The sequence below is a fragment of the Hyperoodon ampullatus genome (assembly GCF_949752795.1).
Source record: "Hyperoodon ampullatus genome assembly, chromosome: 18".
NCBI lineage: Eukaryota > Metazoa > Chordata > Mammalia > Artiodactyla > Ziphiidae > Hyperoodon > Hyperoodon ampullatus.
Genome location: NC_136931.1, coordinates 19,695,858 through 19,717,866, shown reverse-complemented (window position 1 = coordinate 19,717,866; position 22,009 = coordinate 19,695,858). Strand labels below are relative to the sequence as shown.

The window sequence follows — 22,009 nt, the reverse complement described above, 5'->3', positions numbered from 1 at the left end:
AAACTTCAGACTAGTGTTGCCAGTTCTCCATTCAACATCTTTACTTGAACGTCTAACAGGTATCTCAAACTGAACATGTCCCCCGTCTGGACTGCTTTCCCCTCAAATAACTGCAGGGGTCACTCTCACTTTCCTCAGATTTCTGTACAAATATCTTGTTAGAAAAGCCTCCCTAACACCCCCTCTTTAAAATAAACCTACCCTAGACGCTCTCCACCACAACCTCCCCTTCTCCACAATATTGTCCTATGATGCAGTTATCACCATCTGAAGTACAGTACAAGTTGAGCGTTATCTGTTTTCTCCTTTTAAGTGTTCCCAGCTGTGTCCCCAGAACAGCTGCTTAATAAAGAAATGAAACCAAGAGCCCTTGTCCTTCTCAGAACTGGAATCATACCTTCCCTGCACTTTGCTTCCCCATCTAGTTCTGATCCCCTCCCGCTCCTCCCGGCACTCTGCCTAGTGACAAGCTGCTGGAAAAGATTTCAGGCCTCAGGCTTCCCTCCCCTCAACTAACTATACACTTTTCTGGATTCCTCACTGGTCTCCGGGCCTCTGCTTGTACTAATCCCTTTCATCTCCACTTCTTTCATTTGACCTACCTCTTTGCAATTACCAGAATATGCTTGTTTCTTTCATGTCTCAGGTCCTTCTGCCAAGAATGCCCTCCCAATGTCTCCCCGTGGCAAACTCCTTAACCATTCTTCAGGACTTGGTTTAGGCTTCATTTCCTCCGGGAAGCCTTCCCAGCGTCTTAGAGGTTCCCAGTGCCCAGGCGGCTTCTTTACCATCCTAGGCTGTCACTGTTGGAGCCTAGGTCCGTGTCCCCCCATCATACCCTGAACTCCCTGAGGGCAGGGACGGTTCTGATTCACCCCCATGACCAAAGTAGCCAGCTCTAGATGCAGACTGAATGAAAGATGGTTGTGGGAGGAGCCCAGGCTGAAGGCGGAGTCTGGTGATAAATGAGAGGGTGTGGCCTGCGCCAATAAGAAACTCCGGGAGAGGATAACGTGGAAGAGGAGCCAATGGGGACTGGGAGATCGAGGAGGGGCGTGACCTCCAGCCAATAAGAGGCGGGGGATGGGGCAAAGGGAGTGCCCAATGGAGGGCGGGGCCGGAGGACAATGGAGCGGGGTTCCCTGGTAGATGAAGAGGGGTCGCATCGAACGCCTTCTCGGCCTCTCGGGGGTGGGGGGATTCCGTCCGCGTGCCGCGCCCCCACCTGTTCAATCCTCTTCTCGCCGCCGCCGTTCCCGCTCCGCAACCCCGGCCGCCGGCTGCCCAGCTCTCGGGAGCAGACACTGGTGACGCACGCACTCGGGCGCGCGCACGCTCAGACGAAGGCGCGCGGATTCACGTCAATCTCCGCGGCCTCAAGCGCCCGAGGACATGGCTGGGGGTGGGGCCAGGCAGAGCAGGAGGGGGTCCGCCATCGGGTCACGCCCCTGGGTGGGGTGTTGTCTTAAGCCCGCCCCCTCCGCCTCCGTAGTTGGACTCAGCAGTCGCGCGGGAGACGCGAGCTCGCTGCCGGTGCACGGACACGTGGGGATGGTAGTCCGCAAACAGCGGCGGAAGCCCGGGTGCTTGGGAAAGCAGCCCATATACAGGTCTGATGCCGGGATAGGTGGGGCGCAGACGTATTTCAGAACTGGAGACAGGATGCCTTAGGTATGTCACTGCACTTGGAACCCCTGACCTTCGCGGGGACTTTTATTTCTATCCCCCCTTCTCCAACGCACAAAATTCAGGCGTACGGGAGCCGTGGCTTTATTCTGCGGACAGCCGGGGGTCAGGCACAGGACCCCGAGGGGAGGCAGGAGGACAGCGGGGGTGCAGGTGCTGGCACGAGGCTGAAGAGTGCGCGTCCACCCGCTGGGGGCGAGGGCTGCGGGCCGGCCTGCAGAGAGCTGAGTGCGGCCAGGCGCTGCTCTCGGGACACGTCCCCGCGCAGGTCCAAGAGGGCGGAGACGTGATCCTCGCTATGGAGTACAGGTGCGTCAGCCCCGCCCAGCCCCCCCGGGTCCCTCCTCCCTTCCCGGCCCGTCTTCGCACCTCACGTCGGGAAATTGTTGCCGCAAGCCTGCCACCTCGAGACCAAGCAGCGTGGGGTCGCGGAGGTTCAGCAGCTCCCTCAAGGCGAGCAGCACTGGCGCGCACTGAACGCTCTCCTCCAGGCCCTGAACACGTCGGGGTTGGTCTCTCTCCAGCCCTCGGCCCCTACCCAACCACTGAGACTCCCGCCCATCTGCTCACCCAGATTCTCACCAAACCGAGGAAAAGCTCCCGAAGCTGGGCGGCATCGTGCCGCAGGCGCTCGGCCGCCTGGGTCCGCTCGTCAGCACCGCGGCACACTAGGCGGCCTTGCATCAGCGCACGTAGGTACTGTAGCACCACGGTACGCTCCGCCTCGGCCAGCAGCAGCTGCGGGGAGCACGATCAAATGGTTCCAGGACGCTTTTCCCATGGGCGCTTTCCCCCCTCCCCAGCCTTCCCCCGCAAACGCACCTGGACCGCAGGATCCCGCACGTGTCGGAAGTCCTGGCAGAAGCTCGCGGTCCGCTCGCACACGTCATCCAGCAGCTCTGGGCTCGACAGCCATCGGCGAGAGGGCAGAGCCGCGAATAGGGGCTGGAGCGGAGGTCAGAGACGCGGCTGGAGGGACGATTCAGATCCGGCATTCCCCGCAGAGACCCCCATGCATACGCTGTATCTCCTTCTCCCACCCCCATCTCCATCTGAAGCCTCACCTGTAGCTCCGCCAGCAGCGCCTCCAACACCAGGCGGCAGATCCTCCTCTGCAACTCGTCCAGCGCTGCCTCCACCGGAGCCAAGGCCCCTGGAGCCACCCAGTCGGGCTGCAGGACGGACACGGAGGAGCTGGACCGACCAAAAGTACGGCTTCAGGACCAAGGCCAAGGCCCGAGAGGCCCTTCGTTGTCTAGCCACTCGGGCGCCACCTAGTGGCGCAAGTGTGTTCCGTGAGGGGGGCAAGAAGGGCGGCGCCCTGCCCTTCTGGAAGTCTGGGCCGTGGATTGAGGATGGGAGTGGTGGGCTCAGCGAGCGAGAAGGGACACAGGCCAGCTGGACCTGCCTCTAATTCGCGGTGTGACCTTGAGCAAGTCATGTCTTTCAGTTTCTGTTTCGGTAAGGGGAGAGAGTTAATCCCAGTCAGGAGGGAGTCAAAATCATCGTTAATTTGTTTGTCCTCTCTTCCCCCACCCCAAGAACATAAGACCCAAGAGGAAGGGAATGTTTTTCTTTTATTCACAGCTGTAATGCCAGACATAACCTGGCACAGAGTAGGGCCTTGATAAATATTTGTTGAATGAATGAATAATTGACACTATGTGCCAGGTACTGTGGTAGGTACATTTTATCTGTTATCTCATGTGATTCTCAGAATGTCCCATATACTACTGATGACAAAAGCAAGATTCAGAAAGATTAGGTAACTGGCCCAAGGTCACACAGCTAGTAATTAGTAGAACTAGGATAGGAACCCCAGGGCTATGTGAGTCCAAAATTCCTAAAGGCCTAGTGTGAGCTGGGTCCATACCTAATAGGTATTCAGTCAGGGGTTAGTGAAGGTGGGGCTCGGCGGGGGCCTCCTGGTACCTGAGTGCTGACTGGTGGTTGAGGGTAGCCAGTAGGTAAGGCACGTAATGAGGGGCCGTTGCTTCCCCCCTGAGGTGGTCTCGGGAGAATCGGATCAGAGCATCACTGAAGCTGCAAAGGGCAGAGGTGGCTCCTGTATCTGCTGTCACTCTGCAACCCCAGTCCTTGGTACTCTGGCCCCACCTCCAAGATACCCAAGGCCCTGTTTTGAAGGAGCCCTTTTCCACAGGTGTGTCTTATCACTCAGAGCCCCTTAGCGCTGCCCCAGGATCAGGGCCAGGGGTTGGGAGTGGGTCAGTGCCTTGGCAGACCTCCTCAGGAATGCGCTCAGTTCTGACAGTGCCATGCCATGCACCCGCCGCTGCAGTGACTCACTGACCATTCTGGTCACGCGAATGTTCTCTTCCAGGATCTACAGGCAGGGATGGGCAGCCATCAGCAGAGTCCTAGTCCTGCCCTCCTTCCCTTTCCCTATGAGAGCTGCCCCCCTGCCTTGCCACTTTTCACCCACCTGCAGCACGATGGCTGGCATTGGTGAGTGGTAGAAGCCAGATGGGTCTGTGTCAGGCTCCTGCTCTCGGCCCCACTCAGCTACATCCCCGTCCAGTGCCTTCTGCAGCCACTGGGCCACACTTGCCTGGGGAAAGGGGCAAGGTGCAGCAGTATGTAGCAGGGCACTGACACTGCTAGAGACAGGTGGACATGCGACTCCACAGATACAGGCCCACAGCTGGTGGCAGAGCTGCTCTGAACCCGGGCCCCAACTACTCACCTGGACTTTGGCCACAAATATTGCCTCCAACTGCTCAATGTTCTCCAGGGTCAGGAGGGGCTCCAGGTCAGACACATCAGCCTCGGGCCCTAATTCCAGGCTCCCCATCATTTCTGGCCTGGACATGGGTAGCCCAGTGTTACCTTGAGCCTCCAGCCTTTGATGCACCCACTTCCCATTGCCCCAGGGACACTGACCCCAGGTACACATGCAGTGCCCAATGCAGCAAGGTGAAGGCGTCGGCAGCTTCTAGCTGAGGCCCTTCCAGGAGTTGCTGCAGGCAGCGGCGCAGGCCGCTGTGCAGGGTGTGGGCCCACAGCTGGACCACGTTGTAGTGTGGTGGGCAGCAGGGTGCTACCAGTGCCTCAGCCGCGGCCAACTCTGCTGGTAGAGCCACCCGCAGAGCCTCCAGCCACTGTGCTAGTGCCCCTGGCCCAGGCTGCAGAGGTGTCCCAAAGTGGACCTGCTCCAAGCCCTCCTGTAGTGCCCGCAGACAGCGCTGCCGCCAGTCCCGGGCGGCCTGCTCCAGGGAGGTTGTGCGCCCAGCGTCCACTTCGGCCACACGCATAGCAGCCACCAGCAGGGCTGGATTCTCTCGTGCCAGCCGCCCGGCAGCCCCTGCAGCCGCCTCCACAGCCTGGCCCAGAGCCTCAGCCAGAGAGCCCAGCCCCTCGAACAGTGGCAACTCCAGGCCCCCGAGAGGTGCCCATGTCTCCTCTTGCAGCTGCTCCAGTTCCCGAAGGCTCACATATGCCTCCAGGAGCCGCTGGGCATCAATCAGGGTCTGTGTGTGGGCCAATGCAGCAGGCACTAAGCGGGGAGAAGAGGCAGCCCTGGGTCTCAGCCTTCCCACCTGTGCAGTGGGTATAGCAGTAGATGCTGAGGCCCTGGGGCTGGGGTGATGTGTAAAATATTTAATGATCAGTACAGTAGAGCATTGGTCAATCTGAAACGACCCAGGGAAGGGCCTACATGGTGGGCCAGGGGTAAACCCTTGAGCTGATGGAAAATGAGGAAGTCAGGGATCTTGGAGGGAAGGCAGGGAGGAACTGGGAGGGCCATGCCAGTGGCTATTCATCCACCCCGTTAGGGAAATATTTTCGTAAATTAACAGCCAGGTTGGCCAGAGCCACTTGGTGTCAGTCCTGACTCAGACATCCCATGCTTGGGAACCCCAGAATGAACTAATATGCACCCTTTCTTCATATGCCATTTGAAGCCTGAGTTGCTCTCTGGGAGGTCGCCCACGTGTCCATCCACGCAATCTCCCGCTGGCGCCCCAGGCCCTTGATCAGTGATGGTGGTTTTTGACTACCTGTCGGAGGACTGCGGCCTAGGGCCCTACACACTCACCAGCTCGCAGCCGGGGCAGCAGCTGAGACATGGCCTGCAGTTGCTTGTGTTGCACAACCTGCTCCCGCAGGGGTTCTAGGGTCTGTGCAGCCTCAGCCATACCCCAGAGCAACCCATGAGCCTGGCCCAGGGCTTCGCGGACTCCCTGCACGGCCTCAAGGGCCCAGGCCAGCTGCCGCACACCGGTCTTCACACCCTCCAGGTATGACTGCACCACCGACTGTGGGAGGGAGGCAGCCAGTGAGGCCTGGCCAGACCTGCAGCCCGCCCTCAGCACTCCTACCTCCTGCCTGATGCCCACCTTGATGCGTGCTTCCAGGGAACAGGTACGCTGCACCTCGCGGCTACGGTACTGGCCGAGCCTGGCCAGCTGCTCTGGCCGGTAGAAGATGCCCGAGGCCCACTTGAGTGCTGCACCCCGGGCCAGCTGCTCCGCCCTCTCCTGCTCCGGCCACTCAGGCCCTGGGCAGGAAGAGCCTGGGCAGCCGCGTCAGTTGGGCAGGGCCTGCAGGAAGTGGCTGCCACATCTGCTCCCCTTCCTACCCCTCGGCCTGTCCCCCAGGGCAGTCCACTCCTCTCCCTGCCCTCCCTATAGAGCTCCAGCCAGACCTGGCAGGGAGGACCAACCCCACCATCCCCATCTTTCTTGCCACCATCCCCCCCTCAGCCCACCCAGAAGGGCTCATACCAGGGGGAAGTGCGGGCTGCATTTTGTCCCTGGCTGCTGAGTCCATGGCTGGAGGAGCCGGAGCGGAGGTAGGAATGGGGGCGAAGGTCCAGGTTAGAGCAAGTAGAGTGGGAACTCCTCTGAGCTGCAGCCTCCTCTAGGCCCCGCTGAGAAGGAGGAGGAAGGTTCTTGCCCAGCCCCCTCAGGAAGTGAGAGGGAGGTGGGTGTGATGGGAAGGAACCTGAGACACCTTTGCCTGCCGGGTTTCTCATTTTTGCCCCTCAGATGCAAGTGAAACAGGGTAGGCATGGGCCTCCACTGGACACCGCTCCTGCTCTGAGTTGCAGAGGACAGTTTGATATGGAACTCACCAGGCTTGGCCAGGCGTCCAGTTCTCCCTCCTCCACAGATAGCCTTGGCCTTGAGGATGGCCCTCTCCCCTGGCCCTCTTGGCAGAGCTGGGTACTCCCACCACTGGCTCATGAGACCCACACCTCAGCATGCAGCAAGAGACTTCCTCTGCCCAAGGAAGCCTCTGTCCCACCTCTCTGCCCAGGAGCTCCCTCCTCCCTCCAAGGTCCCGCCCTCTCCAAGGCCACATGCAGAAAGGAAGGAAGCTGAGTCTCTGGTACTTTATTCCCAACAGGAAAGAGCATCTGCACTGTGGGACAGAGTGGGGAGGGCAGGGCGCCACTTCCTTGGGGGGAGGGGGCGTGTACTCCCTGTGATCATTGAGACTTGAGCAGCCTATGCAGGATCTGTTGTGCTCAGGACACAGACATGAACTAGATGGCCCCAACCTGGGGGGAGAGCGAGGTGTGCAAATATGGGTGCAGACAACATCACAGTGTGACAACTGTGTTGACGGGCCCTTCAGAGGTGGGTGTGCCTCTGCACAGGAGCAAGAGACCACAGGCTGTTGTGAAGACGGTGTGTGGTAGGTGATGGCGGAGACGGGTGGAAGGGCTATGAAAGCTATGTTTGTCTTGGGAGTTAAAGGGAGCCATGGAAGGGACTACTAGGTAGTAATAATGTAGTGGACACTGGCTACTACCCGAATCCACCCTTCAAGACAAAGATACTTGTTCCCCCAGCTGCCAGAAATGTAGGCTGCTGAGGTCTCACAGCTGAGTCAGTCAATGTTAGGGTATAAAGGCCAGGTACCCTTGCCTTGGAAGGCCTTGGAAGAGTCACCCCAGTTTCAGAGCTCCGAGTAGGATAGGCCAAGTTCTCTGTTTTAAAGATTTTTTTAAAAAATAAATTTACTTATTTTATTTATTTATTTTTTTTGCGGTACGTGGGCCTCTCACTGTTGTGGCTTCTCCCGTTGCGGAGCACAGGCTCCGGACGCGAAGGCTCAGTGGCCATGGCTCAAGGGCCCAGTGGCTCCAGGGCATGTGGGATCTTCCCGGACCGGGGCACGAACCCGTGTCCCCTGCATCGGTAGGCGGACTCTCAACCACTGCGCCACCAGGGAAGCCCAAGATATTTTTGATGTGGACCATTTTTAAAGTCTCTATTGAATTTGTTACAATATTGCTTCTGTTTTACGTTTTGGTATTTTGGCCGTGAGGCATGTGGGATCTTAGCTCCCTGACCAGGGATCGAACCCGCACCCCCTGCATTGGAAGGCGAAGTCTTAACCACTGGACGGCCAGGGAAGTCTCTGAGGCCTCTATTTTAACTGCATCGCAGTTTAATTCTCCTCTCTGCGCAATTCTGCCTGTCTTACTCCCTTGCAGGTGTGGCTTCTCAGTAAACTTCTTGCAGGCACATCCCTGTTTCCCAAAGAACTTGACCTAAAGTAAACAATAATAAATAATGACAATGTTAAAAATAATGAAACGATACTAGCAAACACACAGTCCTCCCACATGCCAGGAACAGCTCTAAGCGCTTTACATATATTTACACATAGGTAAACATGTTTGCACTGGTTGAAAAGTGGTTATAATTCCATGGCCTCTGAGCACTGCAGTGTGGAGATAAGAGAAAGATGAGGCTGGGATCAGGGAAAGAGAGTGGGGATGGAGACAAGTGGACAAGCTAGATGTAATTAGTGCTTGCTGTTTGGCAGGAAGTGAAGGACAGGAATAGGATGGGCGATCCCAAGACAGTGGGGCAGCCTTTAGGAGCAGGTTTGGGGAAACACATTGGGTTCATCAGGCAGCACAGTCTCCTCTCCTGAGATGAGGGTTGGGGTAGAGTTAGTGGAGTTGGGCCAGGTTGGCCAGCCCGTAAGGTTCCAGTGGCTCCTCCTTCCCTGCTGCCGGGGCTGCCCAAAGACTTCCTCCACATCCTTCCTCAACAACGCTGGTCTCCGGGGATCCTGGGGTTATTTTCGTCCTCTTCGGCGGTTGGACAATTGTTGATGGTCCCCGAAGTTTTTCGGCTGTGTTCGTAGAGATGAATTGTGCTGGATTCCCTGGGAGGGCGCGGAGCGGAAGCGGAAGCAGCGATGCTGGCGCCGGCGGCCTGGAGGCCAGGAACGGAAGCGGAAGTGGCGGCGGCGCCGGCCTGGCCTGGCCTGGCTGAGGGGAGGTGGCGGGAGGGCGCTATGGCGGAGGCCGGGCCGCAGGCGCCGCCGCCCCCGGGCACCCCAAGCCGGCACGAGAAGAGTTTGGGACTTCTCACTACCAAGTTCGTGTCGCTTCTGCAGGAGGCAAAGGACGGCGTGCTTGACCTCAAGCTGGTGAGGCCCGGGCTAAGGGGCGACAGGGGGGATGGTGGACCAGGCCTGGGCCGGTAGCGGGAACCCCCGGGGCGGCCCAGCTGAGCCCTCAGAGCAGGCCGCCATCCATGTGCTTTCTCACAGGAGGGAGGCCGGGAGCTGTTTCATTCATTCGGCCGAGGCCATTGGGCGTCAGCTATGTGCCAGGCTTGGGGCTGCAGGTGTTGGTCCTCGTGGCCCTCCCCGGCAGGTGTGGGGAGAAGAGCATCAGAACATCAGCTCAGGCTGCGCCAGGCCTCTTCCCGCCCCACAGTCCCGAGCTGCTGTAGTGCCTGGGAGGAGGGTTGGAATCAAGGCCACCCCCTTTTCAGACTACTCCAGACTAAGTCTCACCTGAGAGTGGGGCTGAGCATTCCCCACTCTCTTCTGCCTGCCAGGCAGCCGACACCCTAGCTGTTCGCCAGAAGCGGCGGATTTATGACATTACTAACGTGCTGGAAGGTATCGGGCTGATCGAGAAAAAATCCAAGAATAGCATCCAGTGGAAGTGAGTGGGGGCACCAGGGAGGGCAACGGGATCTCCTACCCAGAAGCGTCAGGGGTGTGGGGTGGAGGGTGCAAGAGAGAGCAGGGGCCGTGGGACCCAGAGTTCTTGGCAGCCCCTCTCAGCTCCACTCCCCGGGCTCAGGGGCGTGGGGCCTGGCTGCAATACCCGGGAGATCGCGGACAAGCTGATTGAGCTCAAGGCAGAGATCGAGGAGCTGCAGCAGCGAGAGCAAGAACTAGACCAGCACAAGGTGTGGGTGCAGCAGAGCATCCGGAACGTCACAGAGGACGTGCAGAACAGCTGATATCCTCCTGGCAGTCCCTGCTCCGGGGGAGTGGGTGAGGGGCCCTCTAGTCTAGCTGGGTTTGGACTGGGTCCCCTAGTCCCTGTCCCTCTGGGGAGGGCGGTCCTACAGCTCCTGGCCAGGTTCCAGCCTCAGGCTCCCTCCTCAGAGCCTCTTGCCCACCAGTCTTGGACTGTGATCCCTCCCCATGTAGACCCCAGGCCTCAGGACTTTCTTTGAGAGCATATATGTCAGACCTCTGCTGGAGAGCTGGGTCTTCTCTGTGGTCAGCCATCTGTCGCTACGGGCAGGGCATCAGCCGTTCTCCTTAACCCCCACACCTTGGCCTACGTGACTCATGAGGACATCTGCAGATGCTTTGCTGGTGAGCACAGCCTGGGTTGGGGGAGATGGGTGTGGGGATGGGTTGAGCCACAGCCCTGAGCAGTGGACTCAGTGCCCAAGAGATTTCTGTCTCTTAAGAGGGTTCCTGGGGCCTGCCCAAAGAACAACCAGACAGGGTAAGTCCTGGGTTTAAGGGTCACTGGGACCCTATGGAGGCTAACCATACTGAGAGGGTACAAGAATCCTGGGCTGGGGCCCTGGGTCAACCCCTGCCTACATCGTCCCCTAGGTTTGGCTTCTCACGTGTGACAGAAGCATACAAGGGAGAACGTGTGTTTGCATGTTCATGTATGCTTGTATGCAGGGGGCAATGGTGCCCACTTCCAACCTACAGTTAGTTTAGTTGCCTTGTAGGTACAGGAACTGTTTCTTGTTCATCTTGCATCTCCCAGCCTGGTTCTGGGGAAGGGATGTTGGCCTTGGCTAGAACATCTACGCTTGGGGAGCAGCCCCGTCAATCAAGTGAGGTGCCCATGGCCAGCAATCTTTTGCTCCATGTGTCTGAACCCAGATTTTCTGGTTACTGACCCCTGGGCTTTTAGGAGGAGAAAAGCTTTAGTTCTCTGCCCCAGCCTACTGTCCAGCCCCTCAGAGACCATGATCTCCGTCCTTGCTCTAAGGGATGGGCACCCCATTCTCAGTTCAGATTGAGCCCGTGGGCCTTGATCCATCCTCCTTGTCATCCTAGGAGACACCCTCCTTGCCATCCGGGCCCCGTCGGGCACCAGCCTGGAGGTGCCCATCCCAGAGGTGGGTGCTCAGCCCAACCATGCGGGGTTGGTTGAGGGCGGGTGCTGGCTGTGGAGCCCGATAAGTCCCGGGTGGGGCAGGTAGGGGGAGGCCTGGGGTTTGAGGTTATCTAGGAGGACGGGCAGCCTAGGGTGGGAGAGGACACTGGCCCTTGCCCAGGGTCAGGCAGGAGCCGAGCCTGCTTCCAATTCCACCTGTCCTCCACCCCACACCCTCACCGGTAGGGCCTCAACGGGCAGAAGAAGTACCAGATTCACCTGAAGAGCGTAAGTGGCCCCATCGAGGTGCTGCTGGTGAACAAGGAGGCATGGAGCTCACCACCTGTGGCGGTGCCTGTGCCGCCACCCGAAGATCTGCTCCAGAGCCCACCTGCTGTCTCTACCCCTCCGCCTCTGCCCAAGCCTGCTCTGGTCCCGCCCCAGGATGCCTCACGCCCAAGCAGTCCCCAGGTGACCACCCCCAACCCTGTTCCCGGCAGCACCGAAGCCCAGGGGGTGGCCGGTCCAGCCGCTGAGCTCACAGGTGAGGCACAATGGCCATGTGGTGATGGGGTGATTTCTGGGGCCCAAGAGGCAATACCTCTGTATGATGGAATGCCGTACTCAGAGTGGAAGGGACCCTGTGGGGTTCTTTCTCCTGCTCCCCCATCCCGCAGGCCTCTCCTTGCTAGTGCAGCGAATGGCCCTTGTTAACAGGGAAGTTCGGACTGTGTGAAGGGGCATTAGTGGTGGCAGTTTTCCCCCAGATCCGCCAGTGTCACACTTGCCCTGGCAGCCCCTCTTGAAGTGTGGTCACGGCGGCCATGTCCGTGAGTCTCCCTCCTGCAGGCTTCGTGCCCTTGTCTCCTTCAGTGACTAATTTTCACGTTACCTTTTGGGGAGTGATGGGCAGTGCCTAACTTTCCTTGGGCCTAGGAACTAGGGCGCTAATCATCCTGGCTGTGGCTTCTAGCACGGTCAGCTTCAATACCCTGCTTCCTGTCCCCAAGTGACTGGGTTTGGGGGATGTGGTTGCAGTGAGTGCTGGCCCTGGAACCGATAACAAGGACGGTGGTGAGCTCAGCTCCCTCCCGCTAGGCCTGACAGCACTGGACACCCGGCCGCTGCAGTCCTCTGCCCTGTTGGACAGCAGCAGCAGCAGCAGCAGCAATAGCAGTTCATCCGGACCCAACCCTTCTACCTCCTTTGAGCCCATCAAGGCAGACCCCACAGGTGGTGAGTACTTGTCCCCTTGGCAGCAGTGAGAACCCAGCCTCAGACAGTCCTAGGTCAGAAACAGAGTTGGGCTTGGAACCCAACTCTCCTATCTCCTCAGCCGAAGCTGGCCAGCCCCCTGCCATCAACCAGAGCTCTGCCAGCCAAGGTGAGGAGCCTGGCCTCTGGCTTGGTGCTGGTGCCCCTTTGCCCCCTTCCTGGGCTGACACACAACTCCCTGGCCCTCCCCCAAGCCCTGCCTGCCACCCTTGGACCCCGGTCTCAGGAAGGTGTGAACGCTCTCCTGGGGAACGGGCTGTGGTACGGCCCTCAGGCTCCAAAGGTGGGCAGTATGTTCTTAGGAGAGGTGGTGTCATCTGCCTGGTGTCTCCTCTCCATCTTGTGACTTGAGTGTTTGCTTTTTCCAGGACTCATTCTCCTCGACCCTCGAGCACTGCTAAGTCTCTCCTCGTTAAATGACACTTCATCGCCTGTGTCTCTCTCCTTCCCTATATCCTCTGTGTTTGGACTCCTTGAAAAAGTCATCTCCATTCTACTCCATATCCTGGTCCCCTAGTCAGCCTTCAGGTTGCGGCAGTCAGGACCCCCACCCCCCACCCCATGCTACACCAGTGCTGCTCTTGATGAGTTGCCCGGCTCCGACAGCTCCGGCAGGTTTCTAGGCCGAGTCGCTCTGGTGCTCTCTTGCTCTGTGTTGATGCTCTTTTTTTCTCCTTTGACGTTAACGATGTCAGCTCTTGGCTCTTCTCCCTTAATTGGCTGCTGCTTCCGACCTCTCCCTGGCGTTCCTTTAAATCTGGCTTCCCAGATCTCTGGCTCATTCCACACCTGTGGAGGGCCCCAGTTCTGGGTAGATGAATCCCAGCCTCCATCTTGCCTAGGCCTTTTGCCTGAACTTTACCTCTTGTGTCCACGTGCCTTCCTCTGCACATCCAGTGGGCACTTCATTCCCATGTGTCCTCAACTGAAACTTGGATTTCCACCTTTGTGCCTACCCGACCACTGGCCCTAGTCACCCAGGCCTGACACCTGGGTGTCAACTCCAGCTCTATCTCCTTCTCCCTCCTTCTCCTGCTCCCCACCCCACATCAGCTTAGTGAGTTCTCTGGTAGACATCCCCCATGGATGGCCTCATGTATCCTAACACTCAGGATCACTGCCAGCCACCTCTCTCCTGAGTTCTTCAGCATCTTCTTTACCCCGACTGACAAGAATCTGTTTGAAACACAGCCTGACTGGCATTTCTCTGTTTACAAAAGTACCTTTAACAGCTCCCAAAGGTCTGCTAGATAAAACCAGAGCCCCTAAACCTGGCATATGAAATCCCTCGTGATCCAGCTCCAGCACTCCTTTCCTCTGTTTCCCATGTGTGTCCTCCTGGTTAGACACTTGTAGCAGTGTCATCACCCTGTAGCACTATCCCCTATTTGAGAGTGCCTCCTCCTCTGCCAGGTGACCTGGCCTGGGCTGTGGTCTCTGAGCCTGGCACCAAGTAGGTGCTTAGCAAGGGCAGGGATGGACAGCACATCCTCTGTCAGACAGGGCATCCTGCATCAGACAGAGCATCCTGCATCAGACAGGGTATATATTCTGAGCCCAGAAGTGGAGAGGGTGTGCTGCCCTTCTGCCGAACCACTGAGTGAGAAGGGCTGTACCGATTCCCTCCAGTGGTCCTTTGGCACCGAGGAATTCAGGTCTGGTAGGGGAGACTTGCAGACAGTGCCGGCTTGGTCTGGTGCAGGGCCTACATCTCAGCTGTATGGAGCCCCTGGGTGGGTGATAAAGGATCTGGGGAAGTGGGGGCTAGAGTGGGACCAGGCTGGATCTCTGTGCCCTTGAGCATGGCTTTCTTGTCTTTCAGTTCTGGAGCTCCCCAAAGAGCTGTCAGAAATCTTTGATCCAACTCGAGGTAGGGCTGTGTTCTTGCCTGGGGCTGGGGTGAGGGCCACAGCTCACTGGGTGTTAGGGCCGTTTTCTTGCCCCTCTGAGGACCTTATGGTTGTGCCTGGTACCTGGGCAAAGGGTAAAGTTCCTGATGGGCGGCTGGGTGGTCCCCTTCATGGGCTTTGGTGGGTGGAGAGGCGGGAGCCAGAATGTAACTGAGCTCTCCCTCCATCCCCAGAGTGCATGAGCTCAGAGCTCTTGGAGGAGCTGATGTCCTCAGAAGGTAGGTGGCCCAGGCAGGTGGGGGGTGAGTGTGTGTGGGCAGGGTTTGGGTGGCTGCTGGGTGGCGTCTTGCCCCTGGGGCCTCAGTCTGTTGCTCTCTGCAGTGTTTGCACCCCTCCTCCGCCTTTCTCCACCCCCTGGAGACCACGATTACATCTACAACCTGGATGAGAGTGAAGGTGTCTGTGACCTCTTTGATGTGCCTGTTCTCAACCTCTGACTGACAGGGGCATGCCCTTTGTGGCTGGGACACAGACTGTCTAACCTGGGGGCTGCCTGGGGACCTCCCCCCACCCCACCCCTACACAACTTGAGAGCCGTAGACTCCTGGCTTCCTCAGCCTTCCCTCACTGCACAGTTCTGGCCACAAGTCCCACTCCTGCACCAACACCTGTTCTGTGCTGGGAGAGCAGGGGAAAGGGGCTTAGCCCTCTCCACTGTGGAGCCAAAGTGTTTGCCACTCCTTTTTGGGGGCCTTCCCCTACCTGGTAGCCTCCCCCGGCCCTCCCAGAGTTCAGTTTCAGCTGCCACCCAGTGGCACAGATCCAAGGACCCTCCATCACCCTCCCAGGGCAGTGCATCCAGCCCCACTGCCCTGTACCTGCCAGCCCCTCCCCCTCCAGGAGGAAGCATGGGGTGGGGCTGGGCACTTGCCAGCACCTAGCCTAGTCTCCTTCACTTCTCCCCACGCGGATCACACAGCTCCTTCTGTACCGCGCTCGTGTGCCCCCTTTCTGCTGGACCCTTGGCCCTGAGAACCTGTTGGGGCGGGCAGGTTGCTAACAGGAGGAATGGAGATCTCTAGCTAGGAATCTGGTCGGGAGAGTCCCTGAGGATTGGCCCGGCCTCCTCCTGCCCCACAGTCCCCCTCTTGTTTATTCATTTATCCTCATTTAGAGCCATTTGCAGAGATTTAGAAAGATTTGCAGTAACGAATGGATTCCTATATAAAGATTATTTTTATACTTTTTGCAACAAAAGGAAATTGTAATATTTGTACAGTGTCCAAATGAATAAAGACCATGCCTAAGGCTGTCTTTGATCTGGTTCTTTCAGGGATCCTCCCTGGGACTGTGCTGGATTGGTGGTGGGAACGGGCGGGTCAACTTTCTGGAAAAGGTGTGGCGGTGCTGACAGCCTGCCCTCCCCACCCCCACCTGCCGCACCTTGGGGCGGGGCGGGGCCCGCCTCTGCGGGGGCGGGGCAGGCACCCTCCTACCCCCGGGACTCTAACCCGGAACTAGCCTCGGCTCTGGCTCCCTTGGGAAGGCCGCGGCGCCTTGTTGGGAGTGGGAGCCTGGGCTGTCACTGTGGGCCACGGGAGCCAAGTGTCGGGCAGAGGAACACCTTCGTCCTCAGGGGCCTCAGACCAGGTGTGCCCTCGGCGGGAAGTTGCACATCTGGAAAGTACAGAGGCCCCCACCTCGGGTAGACGATGGCGCCCCCGCGGAATGTAGTGAAGATCGCCGTCCAGATGCGCGACGCCATCCCGCAGCTCATCCAGCTGGACCAGGTCACCCGGACTGTCTGGCCTCCGTCCACCCCACCACCTACCTCCGGGTCGCCCCTTTCCCCTCGAGTAGCCCACCCCGCCTCCCCCAGCCTCCTCCCCAACTCCCACTCCCATCCGGTGAGTGACTGTTCCACTTGTAGGCGAAACCCCTGGCCGCTGTGCTGAAGGAGGTGTGCGACGCGTGAGTGCGGGTCTGCCGGGGCACGCCGGGTGGCTGGTGGGAGGGCAGGAGGGAGAGGGCGCCCCCTACCCGCCTCGCTGAGCCTCTGCTGCCCACAGGTGGAGCTTGCCTCACTCTGAGCGCTATGCCCTACAGTTTGCTGATGGGCACAGGAGATACATCACTGAGAACGTGAGTCCCCTCCCCGCCCCACATTCCACTCTGTGACCCCTTTAACCCACCTGGCTCTGACTCAGAGTCATCGTCCCACTCTCTGGAACCTGATCTTTCTTTTACTGACTCCCAAATCCTCCCTTATTGACAACCCCAATTAACCAATCCTCAGAGCCCTTCTTGACTTCTCTCCATTTTCTGCCATCTTTTCCAGAACCGCACGGAGATCAAGAATGGCAGCATCCTGTGCCTCAGTACTGCCCCAGTAATGCCCCTCCTGACCCTGCCCTCATTCTGTGCCCCTCTGCTATGCCTCTTCTCTGCCCGCCACTGGCACCTGGGCCCTGGGTCTGGAGGCCCCAGCCCTAGCCCAGTAGTGCCCCACCTAGTGGACACCCAAGTCCCCACATCCCCAGTTCCCACTCCTTACCTCCTCACCTCTGTTCTTGCTCCCACCCCTGGCAGGACCTTGAGGCTGAGCGGTTGTTGCGTGGGCTGCAGAGCGAGAGTTGTGAAGGGCGCCGGGAAGCCCTTCGGCACCTCGTCCTGCTGGCCCCAGACATGACCTTCACCCGGGAAGTCATCAGCCGTGATGGGCTTCAGAGACTAGGCTCCATCATTGAGGATGGGGACGAGTGAGCACAGGGCTGTGGTGGGTGGTGGACATGGTGGGGCTGGGCGTCCTGGTCTGGTCCTCTCAGCCCCACCTGTCTCCCCAGCCTAGGAGAGGTGTTGGCCCTCGCACTGAGGGCCTTCTTGGAGCTCATGGAGCATGGCGTGGTGTCCTGGGAGACGCTCAGCATCCCCTTTGTTAGGAAGGTGGGTGGGCTTTTCTAGGGGTAACAGGTGGGGGCAGTGGAGTGGTGTCAGGGTCTGTCCTTCCATGGTGCTGAGGTGGTGACAACCCCTGCTCCTCTAAAGGTGGTGTGCTATGTGAACATGAACCTCATGGATGCATCTGTGCAGCCCCTGGCCCTGGGGTTGCTGGAGAGTGTGACCTTGAGCAGCCCTGCCCTGGGCCAGCTGGTCAAGAGTGAGGTGCCACTGGATAGGCTGCTGGTGCACCTACAGGTGTAAGTGTCTGGAGGTGGGGTACAGATGAGTGGAGCAGGGCTGGACCCTGGATGGCCGGCTGAGCCCTCTTCCTGTCTCAGGATGAACCAGCAGCTGCAAACCAAGGCCATGGCGCTGCTGACAGCTTTGCTGCAGGGGGCCAGCGCTGCTGAACGTAAGGTGGGTGTCCAACCAGTGGCTGGACTGGTGGGGGGAGGAGCTGGTGGGCACTGTGCTCCACAGTGGGCCTGCAGGATGGGTGCTCATGGTGGGGCTAAATCACCTGAGTCCCCTTCCCACCCACCTCAGCACATGCTTGACTACCTGTGGCAGAGAAACCTTCGCCAGTTCATCTACAAGGTAGGAAGGACCAGGCCAGGCAGACCCTTCCCCACTCCTCTCCTCGTGAGCCCACACTCACACCCGTGAACTGGCTGTTCTCCAGAACATCATCCACAGTGCAGCGCCACTGGGCGACGAGATGGCTCACCACTTGTACGTACTGCAGGCCCTTACGCTCGGGCTGCTGGAGCCACGCATGCGGACGCCACTGGACCCCTACAGCCCGGTAGGTGCCTTTGGGGCACACGAGGCTGGGGACGGCTGGAGCTTGGCCTTGAATCTTCAATCTTAACACCACTCCGACAATGACCCCAGGAGCAGCGGGAGCAGCTGCAGGCCCTGCGTCAGGCTGCCTTTGAACCGGAGGGGGAGTCCCTGGGCACTGGGCTGAGTGCTGACCGTCGCCGTTCCCTCTGTGCCCGCGAGTTCCGCAAACTGGGCTTCTCTGTGAGTGACCCCTATCCAGCTCCCTGCCCCTGCCTCAACCCAGGGCTGCTGTTGTTCCAGAGGGCTGGGCCCTTCCTCAGCTGCCTCTCCCCCTTCCCCCAGAACAGCAACCCTGCGCAGGACCTGGAGCGCGTGCCCCCTGGCCTGCTGGCCCTGGACAACATGCTCTACTTCTCCAGACACGCGCCCAGCGCCTACAGCCGGGTCAGTGACAGGTTGGGGTGGGATACGGCAGGATGCCACCTAGGCGGGGGGTCTCCACAGCCTCAGTCGTGACTCCCCACCCCGTCCTGTGCTCCCACCACCCCAGTTTGTGTTGGAGAACAGCAGCCGTGAGGACAAGCACGAGTGTCCCTTTGCCCGGAGCAGCATCCAGCTGACTGTGCTGCTGTGTGAACTGCTCCATGTCGGGGAGCCCTGTGAGTGGTACTGGGCACAGCGTGTCCAGGAAACGGGGGACGGAAGGGCAGAGAGGGCCAGGGGCTGCACACACTTTCTCCCTGAGCCCCTCCTGCCCCCCCGCTCCAGGCTCCGAAACTGCCCAGGACTTTTCGCCCATGTTCTTTGGCCAAGACCAGAGCTTCCATGAGCTCTTCTGCGTGAGCATCCAGCTGCTGAATAAGACCTGGAAGGAGATGCGGGCCACTCAGGAAGACTTTGATAAGGTGCATAGGGTGGGAACAGGGAAACCTGGGCCAGGGCAGGGGGTTGTACTGGGTCGGGGCCCAGAACTCAGGCCCTGAGCTAAGCTTGGGGTGGCCCCAGGTCATGCAAGTGGTGCGGGAGCAGCTGGCCCGCACGCTGGCCCTGAAGCCCAGCTCCCTGGAGCTCTTCCGAACCAAGGTGAACGCGCTCACCTACGGGGAGGTCCTGCGCCTGCGGCAGACAGAGCGGCTGCATCAGGAAGGCACACTGGCCCCTCCCATTCTGTGAGTTGTTGGGGATGGGTCCCAGTCCTAGCCCCCACCTTCCCTGCTGCTCCCTGGGCCTCGCTCAGGCCCAGGTCGTCCTGTTCAGTGAGCCCCCTCCCCCCCTCCCCCAGGGAGCTGCGGGAGAAGCTGAAGCCAGAGCTCATGGGCCTGATCCGCCAGCAGCGTTTGCTCCGCCTCTGCGAGGGGACACTCTTCCGCAAGATCAGCAGCCGACGGCGCCAGGGTCACTGCGTGGGCAGTGGGGCTGGAGAGCGGCTGGGCTGGGGTCAGGGCGTGTCCCTCTCATCACTCCTTCCCTCTTCCCCTTTCTGCCCACAGACAAGCTGTGGTTCTGCTGCCTGTCCCCCAACCACAAGGTGCTGCAGTATGGGGACGTGGAGGAGGGCGTTGGCCCACCCGCCCCCGAGAGCCTGCCTGAGCAGCGTAAGGAGGGCAGGGTGGGGGTCAGACACCTGCTCTTCCCAGACCGCCGCCCCACCCCGGGACCGCCTGGGGTCCCAGTGGTCAGCCCTACCGTCTTCCTGCAGTCCCTGTGGCCGACATCAGGGCACTGCTGACAGGCAAGGACTGCCCCCACGTCCGGGAGAAGGGCTCGGGAAAGCAGAACAAGGTGAGTGCAGTGGGGACCAGGGGCTCCTTCCTGCCTGCCCCTGCCCCTGCCCCCTGCTTAGTGCTTCTGGCTCCCTTGCTTCCCTAGGACGTCTGTGAGTTAGCTTTCTCAGTCAGCTATGACCACGGGGAGGAGGAGGCATACCTCAACTTCATTGCCCCATCCAAACGGGAGGTGAGTGTCCGGGCAGGCTGAGCAGAGTCGGGCAGACGGGCCGGGGAGGAGACGGGAAGGCCCTCATGGAGATGGCCCCATCCCCAGTTCCACCTGTGGACAGATGGGCTGAGCGCCCTGCTGGGCAGTCCCATGGGCAGTGAGCAGACACGGCTGGACCTGGAGCAGCTGCTGACCATGGAAACCAAGCTGCGGTTGCTGGAGCTGGAGAATGTGCCCATCCCTGAGCAGCCACCCCCCGTTCCCCCGCCCCCCACCAACTTCAACTTCTGCTACGACTGCAGCATCGCTGAACCTTGACAGTGAGGTTGGCCAAGGGCCACAGCTGCTGCCACTGTGGTGGCCACAAAGGGTGGAGGGGGGCAGAAGCACAGGCACCCTGACCAGCAGAGGCTGCAGCAGAAATAAAGTCTGCTTGGCTCTTAGACATGTGTTGAGCCAGCTCTGAACCCTGCAGGCTAAGCCTGCCTTCAAGCTTAGCTGGCAGATGAGATGAGGGCGTCAGGCCAGGGCCACAGCTTGGGGCCACAAACCTGGGCAGCTACAGTTGAGGGGCTGGTGTTCTGAAGGACAGTGGGGACCGGCTGGCCCTGTTACCCTTCTCTAGCACGAGTCCTCAGCCTCCCTCAGTGCTAGGCCTGCAAAGAAGGATGGCCTGTAGTCTGGGGGCACCAGCTGAGAGAGGTCTGGGGCTGCCAGCCAGCTGAGGGAGAGGTGGTAGGGCAGGAGGCATTTCCCCAAGTGGATGCCTTTCTGGGCGCCATTAGCAGGGGTCTAGTCTGGGAGCCATGTTTCCAGAAGGCTCCTGACAGTCTGAGCTCAGTCCTCAACCCTGCTTGGCCCTTCCCCTGCATCATTTGTGGGTCGTGATGGCCCCCTGTTGAGACGCTTGAAGGGAGAGATGTGAAGTTGGGTACGCTTTGTGCTGAAGGGCAAACTCAAGATTCCAAAAGATGTCCCCCAGGCCAGTGGGAGGATGTAGGCTGACTCTGACAAGAGAGAATTTAGTGCAGGAAGCCTGCATTCTGATTAAAACCCAACTGCAGCAGCATGGGTGGGGTGGGGGCCACAGACAGGCCAGCTGGAGGTGAAGCTCGGAGGCTATGGTCATAGACCCCAAGCCTCTGAGGCAAAGAGGAGCACATCCACCCACAGGACCCACGGGCAGGCTGGAAGCTGCCAGCCACCACCCTCTGACCTCCTCCATGCCTCTCACTACCTCTCTTTCCCAGTGCCTCCTCAAAATATCTTTTTTAAGTGTTAACCATCACCATGTTACCTAAAAACTGATGAGACTTGTTCCCCGTCTCTAGCTATGCTTCTGACTTGGGCATTCAGGGCCCCACATACCCACTCCTGCATTTAGACTTCCCACCACACTTAGAATAGTCCCTAGTTGAGTTCAAGGTGCAAATGGGGAGCCCAAGTGCAGTTAAGTCTCCTAATACCATCAATTCTTCCTTCTCAGTGTCTCCAGTCCCTTGTTACAGGCCACCATCATCTTGGCAAGAACCTCCTGACTTCCTGCCTCCTGTCTTGCCCTTCCAATCTTCTCAATACCAACTACCACACTGCTTTCTCAAACAGGAAGCCGATCTGATCACACACTCACACACATACTGTCTCCCCTGTATTCTTCAGTGTCTCCCTATTGACCATGGATAATGGTCACGGTACCGTGATTGAACAGAGTTGAGATGGGTTGCAGAGACGTTGTGGTTTAGCCCTTTCAATAGAGTGCCTGTGGCTTACAGAGTCACAAGCATGTGGATCAAGGATGCTCGGTCCAAGCTGGCATCCTCCCTGCCCGCCACGGGACTGGGACTACCCCTACACCCAGCACCAGCTCTGGCCTGCCCATGTGCACCTCCCTGGTCCCTTCTGCCTAATTGTCTCCTTCCCTCCCTCCTCTTTTTTCACTGACTTGAGTCTTTCCTTGACCTCCCAGGCTAAGCTTATAGCTTCTGTCTCTGTTTAGGAGGTTGGACTAGACCTCTAATGACGCTTCCTACCCAGAGATGCTATCCTCTTTAGTGTCTTTTGTGTGTGTGTGTGCTGAAAACAGCCTCATTGACTCAGGCAGCCTTAATCACTGTGCTCCTGGGATCTGGCTGGGATGAGGGTACACAGACGTGCCTTTGCTAGAGGACATGTCCTG

General features: G+C 59.0%; 3 protein-coding genes across 5 annotated transcripts; 2 read left to right on the top strand and 1 right to left on the bottom strand.

Annotated features, from left to right (window-relative positions):
- Positions 1-1,778: 1,778 nt before the first annotated feature.
- Positions 1,779-6,492, bottom strand: EXOC3L1 (exocyst complex component 3 like 1; the record flags this gene model as incomplete). 3 transcript variants are annotated; one of them, XM_079723584.1, is made up of 13 exons in its annotated part: positions 1,779-1,982; positions 2,056-2,180; positions 2,269-2,424; positions 2,509-2,631; positions 2,751-2,880; positions 3,619-3,729; positions 3,930-4,030; positions 4,130-4,255; positions 4,391-4,508; positions 4,588-5,200; positions 5,744-5,963; positions 6,045-6,220; positions 6,432-6,492. In XM_079723584.1, the coding sequence occupies 13 exons, from the start codon at positions 6,475-6,477 to the stop codon at positions 1,793-1,795; spliced, it is 2,235 nt and encodes a 744-aa protein (XP_079579710.1). In that variant the 3' UTR covers positions 1,779-1,792. The 3 variants fall into 3 exon arrangements, with proteins under 3 accessions (XP_079579710.1, XP_079579709.1, XP_079579708.1); XM_079723583.1 differs by having other exon boundaries at positions 6,045-6,205; positions 6,432-6,477; XM_079723582.1 differs by having other exon boundaries at positions 5,744-6,220; positions 6,432-6,477.
- Positions 6,493-8,952: 2,460 nt separating this feature from the next.
- E2F4 (E2F transcription factor 4) lies at positions 8,953-14,815 on the top strand. The gene is made up of 10 exons (XM_079723508.1): positions 8,953-9,102; positions 9,519-9,628; positions 9,770-9,931; positions 10,223-10,296; positions 11,005-11,066; positions 11,291-11,588; positions 12,083-12,280; positions 14,142-14,189; positions 14,403-14,447; positions 14,551-14,815. The coding sequence occupies exons 1-10, from the start codon at positions 8,968-8,970 to the stop codon at positions 14,664-14,666; spliced, it is 1,248 nt and encodes a 415-aa protein (XP_079579634.1). The 5' UTR covers positions 8,953-8,967; the 3' UTR covers positions 14,667-14,815.
- Positions 14,816-15,866: 1,051 nt separating this feature from the next.
- On the top strand, positions 15,867-20,276 carry ELMO3 (engulfment and cell motility 3). Its single transcript, XM_079723507.1, has 20 exons — positions 15,867-15,959; positions 16,100-16,140; positions 16,239-16,311; positions 16,508-16,558; positions 16,759-16,928; positions 17,013-17,112; positions 17,215-17,366; positions 17,448-17,526; positions 17,656-17,706; positions 17,792-17,914; positions 18,004-18,135; positions 18,238-18,339; positions 18,446-18,554; positions 18,664-18,800; positions 18,901-19,064; positions 19,178-19,290; positions 19,386-19,490; positions 19,595-19,677; positions 19,765-19,851; positions 19,939-20,276. Exons 1-20 carry the CDS (start codon positions 15,882-15,884, stop codon positions 20,149-20,151), a joined length of 2,163 nt encoding a protein of 720 aa, XP_079579633.1. The 5' UTR covers positions 15,867-15,881; the 3' UTR covers positions 20,152-20,276.
- The last annotated feature ends 1,733 nt before the right edge of the window (positions 20,277-22,009 follow it).